General features: G+C 42.4%; 2 protein-coding genes across 4 annotated transcripts in view; one reads left to right on the top strand and one right to left on the bottom strand.

Moving 5' to 3' along the window:
- The window catches only part of DKK3 (dickkopf Wnt signaling pathway inhibitor 3), a 44,953-nt gene extending 31,546 nt beyond the window's left edge, over nucleotides 1-13,407 (top strand). Inside the window, exons 5-8 of the mRNA XM_077820105.1 lie at nucleotides 5,407-5,499; nucleotides 6,586-6,730; nucleotides 11,861-12,017; nucleotides 12,675-13,407. Coding sequence (XP_077676231.1) covers nucleotides 5,407-5,499; nucleotides 6,586-6,730; nucleotides 11,861-12,017; nucleotides 12,675-12,927 — 648 coding nt within the window. The 3' untranslated portion in view covers nucleotides 12,928-13,407. The remainder of the gene's footprint in view (nucleotides 1-5,406; nucleotides 5,500-6,585; nucleotides 6,731-11,860; nucleotides 12,018-12,674) is intronic.
- A 5,536-nt stretch (nucleotides 13,408-18,943) lies between these two features.
- USP47 (ubiquitin specific peptidase 47) overlaps nucleotides 18,944-21,177 on the bottom strand; it is a 94,490-nt gene continuing 92,256 nt past the window's right edge. For all 3 annotated transcript variants that reach the window (XM_077818413.1, XM_077818416.1, XM_077818415.1), the window contains one exon: nucleotides 18,944-20,413. In XM_077818413.1, the coding sequence (XP_077674539.1) occupies nucleotides 20,239-20,413 (175 nt within the window). In that variant the 3' untranslated portion in view covers nucleotides 18,944-20,238. The remainder of the gene's footprint in view (nucleotides 20,414-21,177) is intronic.

The following is a 21,177-nucleotide window of genomic DNA, read 5'->3' as shown; positions in this document are numbered from 1 at the left end:
ATGGCAGTAGACTACACAGGGTATAACTTTATGCACTAGAGCCCTCAGGGGAAGTGCTCAGCGCCTTCCACCCTCCATGGCACTGGCTACAAAGGGTATGAGGGTGTTGTGCAACCTGCAAGATTACAGGCACCATTAGTGTGCCACAATACATCTGCACCCTGCTCTGTACTCTGCATTTTTTCCTTGGGTAGCTGTAAATCATACTATTGAGATGAGTGTGTGTCTTGTTGCTGCATTTATCTATTTTTTTTAAATAGTAGCAGTCATAGAATCATAGAATATCAGGGTTGGAAGGGACCTCAGGAGGTCATCTAGTCCAACCCCCTGCTCAAAGCAGGACCAATCCCCAACTAAATCATCCCAGCCAGGGCTTTGTCAAGCCTGACCTTACAAACTTCTAAGGAAGGAGATTCCACCGCCTCCCTAGGTAACCCATTCCAGTGTTTCACCACCCTCCGAGTGAAAAAGTTTTTCCTAATATCCAACCTAAATCTCCCCCACTGCAACTTGAGACCATTACTCCTTGTTCTGTCATTTGCTACCACTGAGAACAGTCTAGAGCCATCCTCTTTGGAACCCCCTTTCAGGTCGTAGTAATGGGCTTCAAAAAGACCTGCAGCTTTAAATACCTCAGCTGCAAAGAAGCTATGCTGGATGCTGGAGGCTATTTCCACACCCCCCATGGATTCCCTGACAGAAAACAGAAATTTCCCCAAAACATTAGCTGAGCAAGTTTCCCTAAAGAAAGTAGATGCTTTTTTAGAATCCAGCCCCGTGTGTGAAAACAGCTGCTTGTGCTGGAGTTTAGAAGGGTTTTGTATCCCAAGTTGTTGCGGCTGTTGTCCTAAGAAAACAAACTGTTCTGTATTTATACATGTATGTATCTGTGGTGCAGGGTTTTGCATTACGGCAATTATAAGACTTGGGGGGAGGAGTGGTGGTGTGGAGTACGGCGCCAGCAATGAATTAGTGGTAAGAGTGAATGAAGTGAATGGAATGAGAGACTTGACTTGAGAACTGTACTTGGTTCAAGGGGCAGTCACAGGATTCCAGTCCCTGTGAGAGTTCCCTTCTCCCCTTACACACCTCTCCATGAAAAAATGGCTACCTGCAGACCATGTCGCTGGCCATGTGCTCAGTTGCTGCATTGTCATGGTGTAGCACCCACAGAAATGGTTGGGAGGGAAGCCTCTCCACATGAGGGGGAAGCTGCTAGATTGGTTTCCACCCCATAGAGAGGCTTCAGTAGGTGCAGATGCAGGCCAGGGGGAAACTGGTGGTAATGAAACGAAAGTGCTGTGTTCAGAAACCAGAATAACTCTCCTTTATGAACATAAGATAAGCGAGAGTAGTTGGAAAAATACACAGATTAAGGGGGGAGAAGAAAACAGGGTGGTTGTTTTGTTTTTTTTGTTTTTGTTATGAGTGGAAGGGAAATTCCCATAATGAGTGGAAATTTAAAAGAAGAAACTAATGGATGACAGCAAGAATGAAAAAATGTCAGTGGGGTCATTACATTGAAGAAATGGAGATAGTAAGATAGGTGGAGAGTTGTGATTTTAAATCTAGGAAGAAGCTGCTGCAAAGCTGAATGAAGTTATTCCGTAATCTTAAAACAATTGTGGCAAGGTTTCCACTCTCTGGGAGATGACTGGTCAGATTATCTGCCCGAGAACCTAAGGGCTATGGCTGAAAGGATATATTATTCTGTGGCTTAGCCACAAGCTCACTTGTGGAAGCTGCAGACAAAGCGAAGGGTAGGAAACTGGCTAGAGAGCACAACGCTGTGCTGCTGTGTGGCTGGTGAGGAGGAGAAGCTGCTGCTAACTGGGGAAGCTACAAAACCTCAACCAATCCATAATGTTTTGATTTCAACCCTCCCCATTATGTGGAGGCACAGATTAAAAAAAAAAAAAAAGCCGGAGGACAACTGACATAACGGAAAAATGAAGCTGTAAAGGCATCCATGGTTATGCATAGCAGTCCAGATTTGAAACTTTTTTTTTTTTTTTTGAGAAAACTTAAGACCTCCAGTTAACTACAACCCCTGGGCTAAATTCTATCCTGCTGTTACATCATTGACTTTAAAATCAGTTGTGCCCTGGGCTGTATTTTGCTCTTGGGCTGTATCCTGTGGATACTGGAGTTACCAAACTATTTGAAAGCCATCTCATATTGCTGAGATGGATAGTTGAATGGGCAACATTACTTGCCATGCCGCTCAGCCTATTTGATACACTGCAGCATGGTGGCTGTTACCAGGAATGCAGTGGAGCCTGTGACCATAATGCTTAGTTAGCCATGGTTATTTCACATTACAATGACTCTCCCAAATAATTATGGCTGATCTGGATGACAGCATCTTGCTGCACTAATTGGATTAGTGTTAGAGCCCATATGCATCCACAGATTATTCCACCATTTAAGTGCATCACCCTGCTTGTGAGAGGGGTGCAACAGAGAGACTGTGGGGAAAAAGCATCTGAACTAATTCAGAAGAAACGTTAAGTAGCAGCTAGGAATGAAAGCTGCATCTGACAGCCTGCCTACTCCAGATTCAACTTCATCCAGTTCAATCAATCTCCTGGGAGAACATAGGGGTCTCTGGACAGATATCTGCTTTGACACTGATAAATAACAAATGAGACTCTTGCTATTAGAGTTTAAGTACCAAATGATATAGGACAGATTACATTGTAGAGGAGTTGTGCTACCTTTTAATCTTCAGTTGTCCATGTTGCTGCCAGCCTGGAGGAAGCTAGTTTTATAAAACAAGATTTACCATTTGATTTGAAAGATGAAAAACTTTGTCAGTTGTAATTAAATACAAGACTCTCCTCCACCACATGAGCCAGACGCTCCTGGAAAACAAGAGCAGATGCACCTACCCAGTGTATTCTGCCCCTCCCCGTCCCCCATTAGACCAAGCTGGACTGGAGATTCTGAAGTCGAGTTGTTTGTCAGAATTTTCCATGGGAAGTGGTGTGGATTTTTGACCAGCTGTTTTTCCTCTTTCTAGGCTGAATGAGCCTAACCTTAAGCACGTGACTATTCCTGCTGACCTCAGGGGGACTGCTTATCTGTGTACATTTACTCACATCCTTGAGCACTTTGCTGAATTGGGGGCCTATTACTAGAAAAACAACTTGGCTGGGTTAAGTTTGATGCATTACACCTTCCAGACTCTATTGTCTTTTGTATGAATTATGTGGCCCTTTTTATGAATTAAGCTTGAGTCCTCCTGAAATAGTTACCAGTCCTGAAATAGGTTTTTTTTTTTTTTTAAATTAAAGCCAGTTATTAATATAGTGAAGTAAAACATTCCGATGTCATGGAAAACCAAATATTTTATTAAATGCATTTCTAAAGCACTTAATGTGGTGCATTACTTTGGACTGTATAGTCTAGAACAGTGGTTCTCAAACTTTTTTTTTGCACGGCCCACTTGAAAATTACTGAGGGTCTCAACGGACCACTTAATGATCTTTCCAAATGTTGTTTGTACCGTTAGCTAACTATTGTAAAGTGCTTTGGATAAAAGCGCTATACAAAAAAAGCCCTTAATAAACAACTTTTGTTGTTCTACAGATAAAAGCACACAACTCATATTTTAATATCAGTAGTCTTACCCTTCTAATTCGATGGATGTTCCCTCTCTGCCTTGCTGCAGCAGCCCCCGAGCTGGGGCTGGGAAGGAGGCGGGGGTCTCTCCACCACCACAGCAGCTACAGAGATGAGGCTGGGAAAAAGGGCCCTCTCTCTCCGGCAGCCACAGCCCTGGAGCTGGGAAAGAGGGCCCTCTCTCTCCAGCAGCCACAGCCCTGGAGCTGGGGAAAGTCGCCTCTTTCTCTAGCTGCTGCAGCGCTGCACATCCCAAATTCCCCCCACCCCCTGTTCTCACCCCACTGCCCCCTCCCACTTACCCCCTATTTCCCCCAAGGCCACCACCTCACCTTACATGTGTGTCTTCGCCAGGGTCCAGGCACCTAATTAGTGGAGCCGCAGGGTGGCCATTCTCTTGTGTGCGGCCGCCCAGGCACACACCTTAGAGGGAACTATCCGTGGACCACCTGAATGGAGCTTGTGGACCACAGGTGGTCCACAGACCACATTTTGAGAACCTCTGGTCTAGAACTTCAGCTGGTATAAGTTGGTGTGAGTCTGATGTCGGTGGAGCTTGTACTCCAGCTGAGAATATGGCTCTAGGTACTTGTAATATATATGGAATGTAGCCATTGTGCATTATAGTAGTTAGACTGGGTTAAAAGAATGATTATTAGGATTAGAGGCACATCACTGTGTAATTTTGTGGTTCTAATTAGTTTTGGAGTGAAACTACAGAACGTGTTGCTTCACAGGCATCCCATGATCCCAAGGAGAGGAAGGCAAGCATGCTGTTATTAACAAGGAAGAAAACTGTGCCATTCTTCCCTGTGATACAAGCTTAGTTTAGTGCTGCTAAATGCTTCCATCATTTTTAAGATTGCCAGTACTGTAAAGAATGCTGTACTTTGGCAGCGTAGAAATGCTTTTCTGACAGAAACACTAACATAATGCAGGAGAGCTTGGCTGAGGTCATAGTTGTGCGACAGCATATTCAAGAGAGAGGTTGTGCCTGGCCCTGCACAAGGGGAGGGAGAAGGCAAAAAGAGCCTTCTCTCCCCCTTCAAGCCCCACTGTCGCATGCCTGCAGGGGCCAGGTACAGTTCTATGGGGGATTAGAAACCAGCAGCATTAACCTACCAAGTGGGGCCATGGGGAGGCAGTGTGGAGCTGGTGGCTGGCCTGGAGTTGAGTGTGTGCTGCATCCTTTTACGGGACTAGGAAGCTGCTACAGCACTGTCTCCCACACACACAGTCCTCAAACATTGCTCCTAGGGCTGCTGCTGTGGTGTGGCCTCGCTTCCATCTGTCTCCAGCTCCATTCACCGTTGGGCCCTGAATCTGTTCCCTCATATTGAGGAAAATGTCTTCAGTTTTCTTTACCTGGAATGCCCAGAAGAGCAGAACAAGAAATGAATTAATGTTACTAGGTGCAGTGATATTAATCCTTTTATAAGAAGCTGAGACACCCGCCCCCTCCCCATCTCCCCTGCCAGTACTTTGAGGGAGAAGAGCTAGTTGAGCCTGTCTGAAAGCTTCTCTTTTGCATAGTTTTCAACAATGTATAAATATGCCAGGGTAACACAGTGTTCTCCTGTTACAGCATGCTAGCCATCTGGAGTGGAGGATGGTTTCCAGTTAACCAATGCAAATGTGGGTGTCAGTCCTTGTATAAGAGAGATGAAAGCATTTCTAGGTTTCTAAGACCTTCTAGTATTTTACAAAGAAGTGGTGATGTCTGTTAAACAGCAGTAGCAAGTCCAATTATTTAATCAAGCGGTTTTCAATTCCTTTCTCTAGGAGTGCATCATTGATGAGGATTGTGAGACAGGGAAATATTGCCAGTTCTCCAGTTTCGAATACCTATGTCAGCTTTGTAAAACCCAACATGCAGTAAGTGTACCAAATTCTTGTGTGGTCTTCAAAAACTGTCTCACCACATAAAGAACCATTGTTAATGGCCATAGACCAAAACTGATATAGATCTATTGGTTAAGTTCTGTTGGGGGGGGGTCACATCAGCAAACACTGAATATGCATACACAGAATGCTTTTTCTTGCTCTGCATATTCTTGTGTCTGTTATAAGGATTCTATTCACTGGTGCTTTAGGATTCAATCCAACTCCTGTTCACTTCAGCTAGAGCTTAGACACTTATAAAAAAGAATTATTGTGACTTTGCTGCCTAACATGATAAAAATGACAAGTTGCACATTGCGCCCGTACACCTACATGAACATGCTCAATTATTTCTTTGTGTAACTCCCTCCCACATGGGTCATTACGTGTTTGAATCTGGGAACTTCAGAGCAAACCTCTGCCATTTGAGCTAAAGGATTAACTCCCTCAGCTGGTAGCAATAGTAGGTTATCTTCTAGCATTGACAGCCCTGCGAGGAGCTAGTGCTCCTTGTGCTTAAAAATCGGCTAAGAGTCAAATAGAGTCTTTTCATTAATGTTTTGAATCTCCATATCCAGACGTATTTTTCATTCATATTCCTTTACTACAAGGAACCTGTGAGTAATCAAATAATATATCAATATAAAAGATACACGGTGCATATAGGGTTGTCTTCCGAGGTATGTACCATTAGTTCCTAGGACAACAGCTTTCCCAATGTACTATCTTTCTCCAGAGACTTTGCTTCTCTCTTCCCTCCTTTGGGTGGAAGTTGGTCCTTTCTTTTAAGCCACTTGATTACCAGCTAGAGGGTGCAGCTCTGCTTTAAAGTGATTCAGATCTCTCTGGGATCTAGTTTCCCCTTTGCAGTTAAGGTTAAACACATGAGTAGTCCTGTTTCAACCAGTGGGGTTAGTCACATGCTTAAAGTTGAAAACACACGGAGAGCTGCTTGCAGGATCTGGGCCCTACGTCTGTGCTTATCCTTACCAGTGGTTGCTGTGTGCGTCAGTGCTGAGTTCAATGCTGGTGCTAAAAAGATAATTTTGTTGCAGTGATTTTTTCCCCCCTTCTTCTAAGCCTTGTTCCCGAGACGTTGAATGCTGTGGAGACCAGCTTTGTGTCTGGGGTGAATGTGTGGAAGCTGCTTCAAAAGGCAAGACTGGCACAATTTGTGAAAATCAACATGACTGTAATCCTGGGACATGCTGTGCTTTTCAGAAAGGTAAACTGCTTTTGCTTTTTTATTCTATTCATTTTATAGCGCAGGAGAATCTTCAACTCAGCTGAAGTAGCTAAATCTCTGTGCAAATTAATGGGTAATTCTCTCCTTTGCTCTGTGTTACTGTGGAGTGTGTTGTGATAAAGCCTTTAGAATGCAGTTAGAGTTGGGAAGGAGAAGGCGCTTCCTACAGGACTGCATTACTGTGAAAGTGACATATACTTCAAACATTCTAGATTGGAATGGTGTGAGCAAATAGAAGAGCGCAGGGTAGAGTGTGTTTGTAATGGGCAGCTACAGTCATTTGAAGGCGATAACAGCCTGGCCCAATTTTCATACCAAAGGAGAAACCTAGTGTGTGTTACTTTTTGCCTTGTAGAGTGGAAAATATTTGAGATTCTCAGTTTGCTCTGTCAAAAAACACTTTTGCTACCCCTGAACAGCCCTTCCCCCATTAGAGAGAGGGAGACCACCAGTACAGGCGATTGCATAAATGTGTGGTTCTAGCGTGAACAGCTGTTGGGTATTACAATGCACTCCAGTACACAACAGTGTCCTGCATAGGACATGAACTAGAAGGGCACTACAGAACACCCCATTAGCCACAAGAGAGTCTGAGGCTTACAGAAGTGAAGCTTGACATAGTGAAGGACAAATGAGAAATTTGTTCAGGCCTGGGCCTTGCTCTTTCCACCCAGTCAACCCTAAGCCTTTGTCTGCTTATCCACGACAGTCTCGTGTGTCGCCCTCATGCCCCTCCTCCCTTTTGCAGGACGAGTGCCCAACCTCAACTTTTCCTCTAGGCTGGGGAGACCCTTTTTCTATGTTACTACCTATAATGGCCTCTCCCATGACCAGGAAGCCGCCTCACATCTTTGGACTTCAGATGACTTCTGCTGCCTAGAACCATTGTAGCAGAGTGCTGGGAATGTCATGTGGAATAGGAAGGCGGCCCATTTCAGGCACTGTCCAAGTTGAGTCAGTTGGGTGTATGCAGTTTTGCCTTGTTAACTCTAAACACAGAGCACTATAAAGGAGACTTTCAGCTTTGCAGAGAACAGTTTTAGATTATTTCCATGTTCATCAGGATTTTCTTTATTTTAAAATACCTACAGAATTTGGTGAGCTTCAACAGGGACTCCTCTCTAAACCCCTCCCCTAAGAAGAAACAGGAGCAAAGGCGTAACTTCGGCAAGTCTTCTGACTGCTAATATCACTTCCCCAAGTGGGACTCTTATCTTGCTCCTGATCTCATAGAAGCCAGTGGCAAAACATCAACTGGTTTCACTAGTGTAGGGCTGGACATACAGTGAGGGGAACACACTGTTCCCTGAACCCCAGTTTCCTCTGTGATATGAGCCAACAATAATTGCATCTGAAGCAGTACAATTCCAGTATCGTGCTGAAGATGATTTCAGCAATACAAACCCTTCACGGCAAATTTGACTCAAGTCAAAGTTAGATCCTGACTTGATAAAAAATGCTTAGATAAAAAATCCTGTAGCTGTAGGGGGAAAAACTAAAGTTGATGAAAGAGGTGATTATTTCCCTCCACAGAACAAAGGTACTAAAGCTTTAATGAAGGTACTGTTTAAATACCACCACCACCTAACTTTTATGTAGCTTTTTTTTTTTTTTTTTTTATCGGTAGGTCTCAAAGTGCTTTACAGAGGTCAGTATCATTATCCCCATTTTACAGATGAGGAAACTGAGGGAAAGTGATTTGCCCAAGGTCACCCAGCAGGCCAGGAATAGAGCTCCTGCGTCCTAGTCAAGTGCCCACTCCACTAAGCCCCGCAGCCAGAACAGTGCAAAGGGGCACTAGTGTAAATGAGAATCGGGCTTAATATATTATGTTGTAAATTCAGATTTACAGAAAATCTTACAAAATACACCAATCTCAGTCCTTGAGTAATTGCAGAAGATTTGTTGCAGGTTTCATTCTTTTAATCATTTTGGTTAATTGTGATCTTAATGGTAAAAGTCTGTTGTATAATCTTAGAAAAAACAACCTGCTTAAAGCTCTTTCATGAAGACTTCTGTTGTCTTTTTACATCACTTGCTACTGTGAGAATGATAAATGAGGCCTGGCAAAGGATAGGCCGTGACAGGTCAATAATTCAGTTTTCCCAAATATTTCTAAGGTAAGCCCCAACAGCTGTAGGAAGTTAACTTTCTTCTTTGAGTAGCAACCCTATGGGTGATCCACATCTGCCTCAATATGGAAAAAAAAAATCTATCCTCATACCCACTCCATGCAGAGACTTCATCAGGGCTACTCTAGACACCTCCATAGCCAGGCAAACTTGCCCAAGAACAGGTTTACCCCAGTGTCTAGTTTTGTTTCAAAGATACAAAAAAGCCTGCAAACCACAGCATGGACTTGTCTACGACTTGCAGGCTATATGGCAGCCTGTACTTTTGTGATACTCTTAGTAAGGCTACACTCTGTCTTCAGCCTGCCTAATAATCATCTATAACCCAAGGAAACAGTCTGTGAATGGGTGTCAGTACCTCGGAGGGTTCTCTACTCTCTCCATTGGTGGAAAAATCTACGAAAGGTGTGAGAGTTCTGTTCCTGCAGCATCCTCCCGCAAGGACCGCCACTACATACTGCTTTCTGAGGGGCACTGCCAGAACCTCAGCTTCACACTCAAGGAAGATAGACTCCTCAGGAGTCTATCCTCCATATCAATACACTGGAGCACTGAGAAGTTTGTTACAGAGGCAAGCACTTCCTATCCCACATCAAGGGCCATGCAATCAGCATAATGCTGGACAACAGAGTAGCAGTGTGTATTAGATCAGTTGTCAAGGAGGTGCAAGATCCCAGGCCTTGTGCGCTGAATCTATAAAACTGTGGCTCTATCACACTGCATAAAGCGCTGAGATCTGTATCTACGAGGACTACAGAACACAATGGCGGATTCCCTCAGCAGACATTTCAGCACCGACCACAAGCGGGAGCTGAACAATGAGGTATTCTGAGAGACCCTAGAGAAGCCTTACTTGGGGCTATTCAGACAGGTTTCTCTGCAACTCCATTCCTTGGCTCTGTGTACTGCTTTTCATCTGGCTCCATTGTTGCTGAAAGTCCTAACAAATTGAAACAAAAAAAATTAGTTGACATCCTCAGAGTACCATCTTGGCCAAGGCAGGCGTGGTCCCCAGAACTGATCCACCTCACCCAGGAATTGGAATCAAACGCTCATCTGAATCTGTCAGCACTTGACTTCAAGGCTACTAGATGGCTCTCAGATATAGAGCAAGATTGCTCCCCAGATGTACAAATCCACCATGAGACCTCAGCTTAGTCCTCAAGATGCTGACAAAAACTCCCATTTGAAAGTATGGCAAACTGTTTCCTTCTTCATCAGTCCCATAAGACCATGTTCCTCATAACCATCACCTCAGCCAAGAGAGATGGGGAGCTTGGAGCCTTGATGGTGGACTCCCTGTACAGTGTTCTGTCAAGACAAGGTGATGCCATGTTCACACCCTCGCTTCCTTACCAAGGTTTCCTCAGAATTTCACATCAACCTGGAGATTCACCTTCCTGTGTTTTATCCCAAGCCTCGCTCTTCAAGAGAAGAGTTAAACCTTCAGCACACTGGATGTAAGAGCCCGTGTCTTCTGCCTAGGAATACTAAACCCTTTAGGGCTTTACATCTCAGTTACAGAAAGGACAGGTGATTTCCAACCAAAAGACTATCCAGATAGGTTAGAGGGTGCTCCTTAACCTGTTATGAAGCCTCAGAGGTTCAACCCCCTCAGAGTCATTACTCATTCCACCAGAGCTCAATCTACCTCAGTAGCCCTGCTGAAAAAACACCTGGTGAGGCTGTTCCACGATCTGCCTCCTCAGCAGCCCCCTCCTCTCATGATGGGGATGCTGCTCTGGAGTCTCCTGAAGTGGCGCACCCATGGGGACACTATTCAAAGGAGGTGGCGAGGACACACTGTACAGTAACTGGAGTTCTTAAAGATGTATCCCCCTATGGGTCGTTCAATACCCACCCTTCTTCCCCTCTGCTTTGGAGTCTCTCCTTGGACTTCCATGCTTCAGAAAACTGGAGTGGTGGTGAATCCACATCTCCCATTATAGCCTTGTATCGGGGCATGAGGGTGTCCATGGCACAGGCACGCACTCATAGTTGACAAAAATCTTTGATCAAGAGTGCACAGGTGTGCACATCCGGATGTGGAGCACCTCTAGGAACACACATCTTGAAGACCCCCCATTTACTGTACAAGCTAAGTAACTTATCTTTTCCATTTGCCTCTCTTTTTTTTTTTAAAAAATGGCAATGCAAGGGCTTTTGTTAATTAAAAAGTCACCGTCAGGGAGCGGGCTCTGTGTGTGTGTGTTTTTGTCAGGACCTGATATTCCTGAAACTCCTGTACTTCCAGAGTTTCTATGTATGTATATTGGAGTGCTTTCCTTTTCTGGTTATCTTTGTTTTCTGTGTCAAGAGTCCCAAACTGCACAGCATTCTGGTAAATAACTCCTCTCTCTAAAGGGTGAATTTTACCCCTGTGCAGAGGGTCAGCATAAGGCCTCTCCAACCTAAGTCCCACTTGAGTCCATTTTGATTTTTTTGATCTGTCACTATAGTTTGGTTTTGGTATAGACTTTTTTTATAGCAGGGGGTTTCCTAGATTGATTGATACATTTGTTTGTGGTGACTTGTAATCATGCCTATTTTTTGAATAACTGCAGTTCACATTTAACCCTTTCAAAGAAATCATAAAAAAAAGTAAATTGGAAAACAAGATACATGCTCTTGCACCCAGATCGAGAACCAAAAAATCCTGGTAGGTTTTAACAATTTCTGTTCACTGCTGCCTGCTCTGCAGAGTGGCCTGGGCACGGTCACCCATTGTTGTAAAATGCCTCACTCACTCTTCAGGTGAAGGGCATTACAGAAATGCCAAGTTATCCATTTATTGCTAAATTGTTGCTGGCCTTTTGATGAAGAGGATGGGGATTGTCAGAGCCTGAACATGAGGCAAAGCCACAATATAAATGATTTGAAATCCTACTCCTGGCTCACTGTGAATCTTTCCTATGCAGAACTGAATAGTTACACTGTGGATCAAAAATTGTCACGGGTTTATCATTTTTGCATGCAGATCTTCTGTTTCCTGTGTGTACTCCATTACCTGCAGAAGGAGAACCTTGCCATGATCCTTTAAACAAACTCCTGAACCTGATCACGTGGGAACTGGAACCAGATGGAGTGCTTGAGCGCTGCCCATGTGCAAGTGGCTTGATATGCCAGACTCACAGGTAAAGCCTGGGAAGGATCAAAAGCTTTTTTCAATGGAGACTCTTTGAACCCTTTCAAGGTTTGTTTGTGTGAAATTTCCCCACTCTGCACTGAGTTGCAAGCTGCTCAGTGTTGTGAGGTCTGAAAATCTTGAATGCTTTCTTCACCACTAACTCTGGAAAAAAATCCTCACGGTTATAAAAATGTCTAAAGCCTTTTGCATTGTCCTAACACACACTGCTATTCCTGCCTGTCAGGAAGCGTCTACTGGTATTTGTGTAGTCATTATCAAGGGGGTAGTGGATTGTCATTGCAGGTGGTGTTTGATACAGTAACACCTGAACCACACTTTAGAAGGCACAGTGTATTCCTAATTTTTGTCCAGTATTATTTGATCTGATTGTAATTGAGACTGCTGCATCTGAGAAATACTGAAGGGGAGAGGAATCCATCTAATCTGTTAGAGAGTTGTGGGTTTTCTTTAAAAATTCAAGTCTTCAGCTTTCCTGAGCTGTGAATCACTTGCTATAATCAGATGTCTTACCTATTCAAGTAAATGGATTTGCAAGTTTTGTTCTTCCCTTTCACCGGAAAGAGAGGTGTGGGCGGGGTTGTAGTTTTCCACTTCAATAAAGAACTCAACACTAACAGGCAGGATGTGTTTGCTTTCTCAACAGCCACAGCACTGTGCCTGTATGTGAAGTGTCTTTTAATGACACGGGAAGTAATGAAAAGGAAGACGCTTTGCTCATGGATGAAATATCGTTTCTTGGTTTGATACCCAGAGATGTGCTTGGTGATTATGAAGACAGCAGCATCATTCAGGCAGTGCGGAAGGAATTAGAAAGCCTGGAAGGAAATACTTCCCAACAGCCAGATTTAAAGGAGCCTGACTTGGCTCATGATCTGCTCTTTGGAGATGAGATTTAAATTAAACACAGGGCAGATTTGTCACTGACACAATAAGAATTACATTTCTAGAAGTGTCTAGTATTTTGCTTGTATAAATCCTGAAAACACACACACTGCTGGATAGAAGTGCAATAAATGATATTTTAAAGGGGTTTCTTCCTATTCCCTTCCCCCAAACCTGGACAGACTTTTTTTTATCCATTCAGAAGGTTGGACTAAACTAAATCAAAGGGCAAGTGGGGGCCTAACTGTTATGGTTTTCTTTGGACTAGTTACTCAGTCCTGGGTGCCAAAATAAACTTACTAGTTTGGTATTAAGAGGAAAAGAGCATGTGTCAAAGTGTTAATGTTTCATACATAATCTCATTTAAATTATTGGTGACCCTAAAGTGAAAGTTTTGAGCATTGCATTTTCTGTAAATACGTTTGGAATAATGGTTATTGTTCTGGGGTGAGGAAGAACCCACTTCTTGGTTTAGATTATTTTCAGCCATTAGTCTTCAGCCATGTATGTGTTTCTTTTAAAAAATATATAATCACAGTGAAGTTGCAATAAATATAGCTTCTGCTCAGTTATTTGAAGCCTGGGGCAGGTTGGGAAGGAGGAGAGCTTTCTCCTTCGGTTCAGAGAAAGCACAGAGGACCAGACTTCACTTTCAACTGGTTACAGAGGTGGCAGCAAAGGATCTCAAACTCATGTAGCACCACTAGCTGTAAAGGTTTTGGGCGACTGGGCTGGCACCTTAAACCGGCATCCCTACTACACAGCATTTGCCAATGTCAACTCCATGGAAGTTAATATTACTCCTTGCAGCATTAATGATCCTTCACAGTTGTTACCTTCAGGAAGGCATGGATTCCTCCCCCCCACTCTCTATTGTACTTTGTTCAAAATTCCAAACCTATATAAAAGAAAACATCCCATTTAACAGCATCTGAAAAACAAACAAAATGGGATTGGGACAAATGCACATTCATTAGGGTGATATGTACTCCATAGATGAAGCTTGCCCGTTCCTGTTGAAAAACTCTTCACCACTCTTCCTTTTAATCAGGATGTCAAACATCAAGCTATTGATAAGCATGTTTCAGACTTACTGTACCAGAGGACTGTCCCTGCACACAAGACAGGGACAATCTTTTTCTCCTTCCCTTCCCCAACAGGCCAGCCTTATGGTTATAAACTGCCCTGCTTTGAAGTGATTGCCTATTATAAAAAAGCCCAGATCCATCACTCTCCTGTAAATAGTCCCGTATTTAACCTTTCAAGGAAGTGCTCTTCTCAAAGTATTACCCTTGCTTACTATCCCACTAATACTGCCAGAGTCTTCTGTGTTCATGGATAGTACTTCCTGGCATAAGGCTATTTAATAAGGCTCTGGAGCCCCAGTTATAGGTAGGTTATATACTCCAGTAAAAAGCATGCACAGGTTTTACATCAGGGGGTGGGACCAGAGTTTGTATAGAACATTACAGAAAGATCAGGCAACATCACAGATTCAGCAGCCCTTTCGAAGAGCTATATTTGGCCCATATAAATCGTGTGCTAGAGCAGTAGGAGAGGGTTTTTTCCAGAGATGTGACAGATTATTGTGAGGAGAAGTTGGACCTTAGATCCAACTATGAAAAGGATGAAAAAAAATGGACTTTGTGTTAGTTTGCCATGTTCCTTAAGGGAAGAAAAGGTCATGAAACGGTCTATGGAGTCTCAAAGCAAATGATTCTCTTCGTACTCTTCAAGTTTGAGGTTAGGAGCATGAAGGACACAGTCATTCCTGTGGAAGAAACCTCTTTCATAAGGACTCCAACAGAAGACAAGCTACCATCGTTAGCATCTCTCTGCAATTTTGACAACCCAGCTTCACCAGAGCCTCGTCATGCAATAACCTGAAAAGCCTCAATCCTCAGCAGCACAATGAGTTTAAGCCACAGCTGAAACTCCTGTTGCTGGCTATAGCAATCAGCGAATAGCTCCACAGCACTGGCATTAACCTACTTACCACACCTGCGGCCAGTGCCTGCTTCCTAACATTTTGGGAGTGGCAGGACATCATCTTCCCTGAGGGCAGCCTGGCTTTGGGAACAACAGGAGGCAGTGAAAACCTTTGTCATAGGCAGCCTCAGCTTCCACCTGCCCAGGCAGTAGAGAAATAGCTGTTAACTGAGGTCAATATATGGCCTCAGTCCCACAGAGGACTGTGGGCAATAGTGGCCGTTTTGGAAGGGCAAAACAATTTCTGTGAAGGAAAGACTATTCGCCAGCCTCTGCTGGTACATGAACTTTCAGTTACTGAAGAACAGGAAAGAACTTTAAAATATTAGTTTAAAAATTGGGAAAAAAAGTGGCCTAAACTCAGAATCTTATGAGTGCATGGAAAGTGGGGGGGGGGGGGGGATTAAACAGCAGGAGCCAGTGCTGTTTAGCTAGGGGGTACAAATGAGTGAGAAGGTAGAATTTCTTAGAATTTGCCTTTTAAACCAACAGATCTGCTTAAAATTTCCCCTTTCCTATGGAAGCACCCTAGGGTACCTTTTACATATACACAGTGAACACGATCAAGGTCAGAAAAGCTCCAGTGCCTGAGCTATAAGCATTTTCCAGACTGGCTCTTCAAGACTCTCCGTAGCACTTGATGAAAATATTACCTGGTTCATTCAGACAACTTAACTGTGGAAGAAAAACTGACAAGGGGCAGTCAAAATTCATATCTGCAAACCTAAGTAATACAGGTTCTTCTGGCAGATGTGGCGCCCAGCCTACACAAGGGTGATCCAAGTAACAATTCTGAACACACACACCAGCACAGCAGGCAACTTGGAGTAGTGCTTTACAGAAGAGGGCAAGCATCCTCCTTTCCCTTTGAGAGATCGGTCGAGTCCTTCATTTTCCGTTATTTTATTTCATTTCATTTCCCCTGGGAATTTATCAGTGTTTATTACCTTAACAACAAAAACCAGTGAAAATCAGTGCAAAAAACTATTCATAATTTTTCTGGGTAAATATCAGGGTTATTTTGGTGGACAGAAAGATGGGAAAAAGGTACTCAACAGATTAACACTTTGAATTCTGTTCATCAATGTGGTCTGCTGCAGAACTAAAACAGAACTCTGCCATCTCTGAGTTTAAGAAAACAATACATCTCTAAACCCAGATAAAACTTTTCATTTGAACAAGCAGTGTATTGGTGTAGACTTAGGACTATTAGCCTATAAATATTTACATTTAGTAATTGGGCCACACCATTTGCAGTGCAGACATGCAACTTCATCCTTTTCTCCTGTTTTTGTTTTTTTAAAAACTTTGAATGCTTGTGTTCTGAAACTTATTCGATGCAGATTTTCGTTTTCTTCCCATTTTAGTGTGTCAAATTTTTAAACCGTTATCAGCCAACAGCTTGAAATGTGTAGGTGGTGGGCATGAGATTCAGCAGTATATTCAGATGCGCACGCACTTCAGAGCTTGCATGTGTGCCTGTTTATTGGGTCTTCAAGACTATTACATAGCCTTGCTTCAAGAGGCAGCTTTGCATATACACAGACCAATGTATTATCATACTACATATATCTCATGCAATGTATCTTCCTAATAAAACAAGATTTTTATATATTTATATTTGAATGATACAAAAGTAGGGTGAAAATCAGAAAAAAAAAAGTTTTTGTAAAACTGAGGAATTTTTCAGTAAATATTGGTTTAAACTGAAAATGAAGGGGCTTAGAGATGGAAACTCAGCCACAGTAAGATTATGTGACTTGCCTGAATAGGTCAGCAGCAAAAATTAGGAATAGAATCCAGGTCTCCTGACTCATGCTAGCATCTGATCCACTGGACCAAAGATCACTGGTAACATTTTCTGACTCAGATAATAAAAGAGCTGCTGCACACCACCTCCTCTTCTTCTACTAGAAAGACTGATGGAGCCAGGTGGCGGCAGCAGGGAGGAAGCGGTAGTCATTGTCACCACCCATAATTAAGGAAGGTTATGGAGCCAGTAGAGGTCTCCGCTCCATCTTTCCAGTAAGCAGCATATCATAAGGTCCACTCCTTGTATCTCAATCCAGGCTGAATCTGATAGCTTGACAATTGAGCAGCAAGAATCAATAAAATTTTCCTACAAGTGCCATTATATCATGATCAATGCCAGAAAAACAGCCCTTTCATCTCCTGAAAAAGACCTAGACTTGGACCAAAGAATTACTGTCATTGCATCTCCTCTCTTGGTGCTAAATAATGTTATAAAAACACAAACTCATCCAAGCCTCTGGTAGATTACCAATAGTATTGACGTTCCTTATGGCAACATATCAATCCAAAAAGACAGCTCTATCTTCTCTACCGCAGATGCATCCACAGTGCTACAAGTACTTAGACCCATTTAATTTGAATGGAAGGTATTTAATCCCTATGCTTCCTTTCCCTAAAATATGTTCCCTGTTCGCAATTCTTTCAGTTTAGAGTCTACAAAGTCTCTGCTCTTAGGAAGCATGGAGTCTTACTGAATAGTTCAGAAAGGCAAGATTTCTCCCCTACATACATCATGTATTATTGTTTCACTTCTCCTGAGAGCGCAACACCTGAAAGAGTATAGCAGACGGTGGATGAAAAGAACTGCAGATTTAGCTTAGCTGAATTAACATGTTTAGGAAAACGTCAATCCCTTTTTGTTTCTTCTCACATTAAGTGCCCAGGTCTGAAAGATTCTAAACCTAAATTCTGTTTTACCAATGCCTACACAGCTGCTCGAATACTAGTCCCACAAGCAATCAGAACCCACTTCTACTGCAGTATCCTGTGCCAAAAGGGCATCAGTCACCAGAAAGGAAATCTCTAAAGTTGTCTTGTGGTCATCCATCAAGACTTCTATTAAGCTCTCCAGGCTTAAACTTTCCTCTGAAGCATCTTCCGAGCATGAAGGTGCTCCAAACAGTTGTATTTAAGATTTCCCCCTTCCCTAAAAACTAGTCTAACTAAAATCTTTCTTCTTTTATCCTACTTTTTCCTCTCTCCCACTCCTAGTTTTCCCTTAGCAACTGCTATGCCCCAAGTGCCTAGCAGCATAAAGGAAATGTCATGATCCAGAATAAAAAAATGTACCTAACAATTTCCTTTACTGGAACAACTTGTATCCTAGTCCTCCCAACCATAAGGCCTTCAGTGCTTCTGTGACAGCCTCAGAGTATGTCTACACTGCAACTAAACACCCGTGGCTGGGCCATATCAACTGACTTGGGCTTGTGCTGCTCTGGCTGTAAAATTGCAGTGCACTTTGTGGGGTCCCAGACCTCAGGCTCCATCCTAAGCCCAAACATTTACACCATGATTTTACAGCCCTGCAGCCTCTGTCAGCTGACATGGGCCAGCCACAGGTGTTTAACTGCAGTGTAGACATACCCCTGCATGTCTACATATATAGAGCTGATACATTATAATAAAGTCATTCCAGCAGCCAAAGATGTCAGCACACTAAGGTATTCTGACAACGCTCCCTTTCTTCCCACACCCATGTCACCTAAGTTACGGACTGTAGGGCATGAAGCCATAATGAACGCTCTATACCATGCAGGTATTCCCCACCCCATAGGGTGAATCCTCAGGGGGCTACAGTTCTACTGACTTTGTCTATTTTGTGTCACTGGACAGATCTGAGCCCTTAGTATCCCTATACATCTTTGGAAGTACTCACCTGCAAGTCAAGGTGGAAAGAAATAGCCAAACTCCACAGCCCACAAGACAAGTCTGTGCTGCTTCTGGTATTTGCAGGAGGGAAGGAGTCACAACCTAAAATTCTGCACTGGGGAAAGAATTCATTTCCAGAAAGGAAGTTATTAGTTAACAAATCTTCTATTATGAACATAAGTACATTAGACCAGAATACCCTGTATGAACACTCTCCTTGATACTATGTATTTGTACCTTAAAATTCAGAGACTGCCTTTGAAAAGTGATTCTATAGGTTTACATGAAGCAATTCTATAATTTCTTTCCAGGTTTAAAAAAACCCAAAGAAGTTTCAATGATTAAAAGAACACAACAGAATGAACAAATGTTTTATTGGCATGTTCATTGTTGTAAACAGCATCAGGCATGAAAAAGTTTACCAAAACCTTTTATTGATTGTTATAAATTAGTTAATATTTCCAATTCTACACAGTTTTTGTTCTCAATTGATCTTTATATAGCGAAGCAAAAACCTGCTGTTTCTAGGATTTGCAATGAAATCATGTTGACTGCATCAGTCTGCACCACAAACTGAACTACCAGCAAGTTTATACTGTGAGGTGTTAGACGTTGCCCAAACTACAGAGAACTATGAATCAACTCCAGGAAAAATTAAAGTGTGACTTGCAATGGGACTAGAAAATGCAAACCTGTAATAAAGTCTTCAAAAACAAAATGTACAAAAATAAGTAGCAGAACAAAAAAACAACCAAAAAACCTCATCAACAAAGGGAAATGCAACCCTAAAGTACCCAGCATTGCCAAACATAAAATGAATACAAATTTAAATAGGCAGCTATACTTTCAAATGTACACAACAAATATTGATATGTGAAAAGAAATACTATGGTAAGTAGCTGAACTATAGTTCTGCCAACTGGATAGGGAAGATTTTATTTACACATTGAATGCAATATGGTAAAGTTGCTCTTCTGCTTCCATAAGCTATTTCAAGAGTTACCTTACAATACTTGAGCAAAATGAGCCAAGACCTCCTGGTAACTTTAGAAAGGTACCTGTTTTAGACCATCTGTGTTAAGGAAGAATAATCCAAGGATTCTTCTAAAAACTTTACACAACAACTTTTAGAGCTGGCTTTTGAAAATGCCATTACATCTTCACCCCATTTTTGCTGCTTCCCAAAAGCCAGTGTGTTACATTTACTTCCAAACCTTCAATGAGGTAATGTGTGTATCATTGAAACAAACAAAAGAATTCATTCATGGCCTTTGCACAGCTTTTATTATTAAGCTATGAGTATCCTGTTTGATGCTAGTTTTACTAGCTATTATGTGCACATTGTCCTCAATCATTTCCACTCATTTCCCTCTCCCTCCCCATTTTTTCTATTCAATTTTTTTTTTTATTTGCACATCCCTTTAGCTTTACAGTACATTTGACGATAGTGCACAACATGATTCAAAGTCAAACAGTGGCCCGACTGGGCACTGAGCTTCTGATTGGTAAACTGCAGCCCAATCAGTGCTGGTGTCATTGCTTTACACCTAATGAGTGTCCTGCCATAATGGCACTACACAGTAGTAGTGAATTTTTTTTTTAATTATTATTTAAAACAAAAAAATTCCCCAAGGGAAATGTTATAGTAAATGTCAGTCTTGAGTCGACTCTTTATTTGGGGCGCCGTCCAGATAAATTTTTAGTGCTTTTTCTTTACGAGGGGAGTAGGTTATGCGGTGTCCAGTTTTCTGGAGTCTGCTGCTTTCTTTTTTCATTAATTCATTTCTCTGTTCATCTGTCAATTCAATTAATTCTTCAGTTTTATCCCTAAAATACAAATAAAACTGTAGATTAAAAATCAGCTATAGTAAAATTATGAAGTTATACAAGTGAGGGGGTCTCATTGGATCAAAAGAGCCTGCTAGACTTTTCATACCATATAGCATCAGAAGGTATCTCACAAAACGCAGGTTCTTTCTCAGGTCTTTAACCTTTCTCCATTTTAAGTCTCTTCTGTGCAAAGCATAGTGTTTTCTGAGACACTCAGAATTAAACATAACAGAGCCAATATAAGGAAACGAGAAAGAACCAAAGAACAAGACACAAATTCTCCAAAATTTTGCTAAATTGGCTACAAAAAGAAATACTGAAGTAGTAAATTGAGAAGGGAAGGTGGGAATATAATTTGCCAAGAGGTATCTGGGCTTTCAAGTCAAGGAGTGGTTCTACAGCTATCGAAGGAGACAATTAAATTTTAATTCAATGAACCTTTTAGTTTCAATGTGCCACTTTAGCAGTGTGGAACCATCAGAGAGCCTTGGCATTCCTAGAAAGTTGAAACATGAAGCACGTCTACACTACAGTCTTAAATCAACTTATGTTAGTTTGTCTTACAGTCATTGCAGTAATTACTGCGGTGGCTGATGTCCACACTACCCTCCTTCTGTTAGTGGTGCACGTCCTCACCAGGAGCACTTCCACTGACTGAAGAGGGACTGAGGGGGCAGGGGCTGAGATCCCACGCTCTCAGTGCCATGCAGCTCCCTGCTGGGAACCCAACTGCTCCCCAGGCTTCTCATCTTCCCACTCCC

The sequence above is a fragment of the Eretmochelys imbricata genome, chromosome 6 (genome assembly GCF_965152235.1).
Source record: "Eretmochelys imbricata isolate rEreImb1 chromosome 6, rEreImb1.hap1, whole genome shotgun sequence".
Lineage (NCBI taxonomy): Eukaryota > Metazoa > Chordata > Testudines > Cheloniidae > Eretmochelys > Eretmochelys imbricata.
This window is presented reverse-complemented; position numbering and strand designations above follow the sequence as displayed.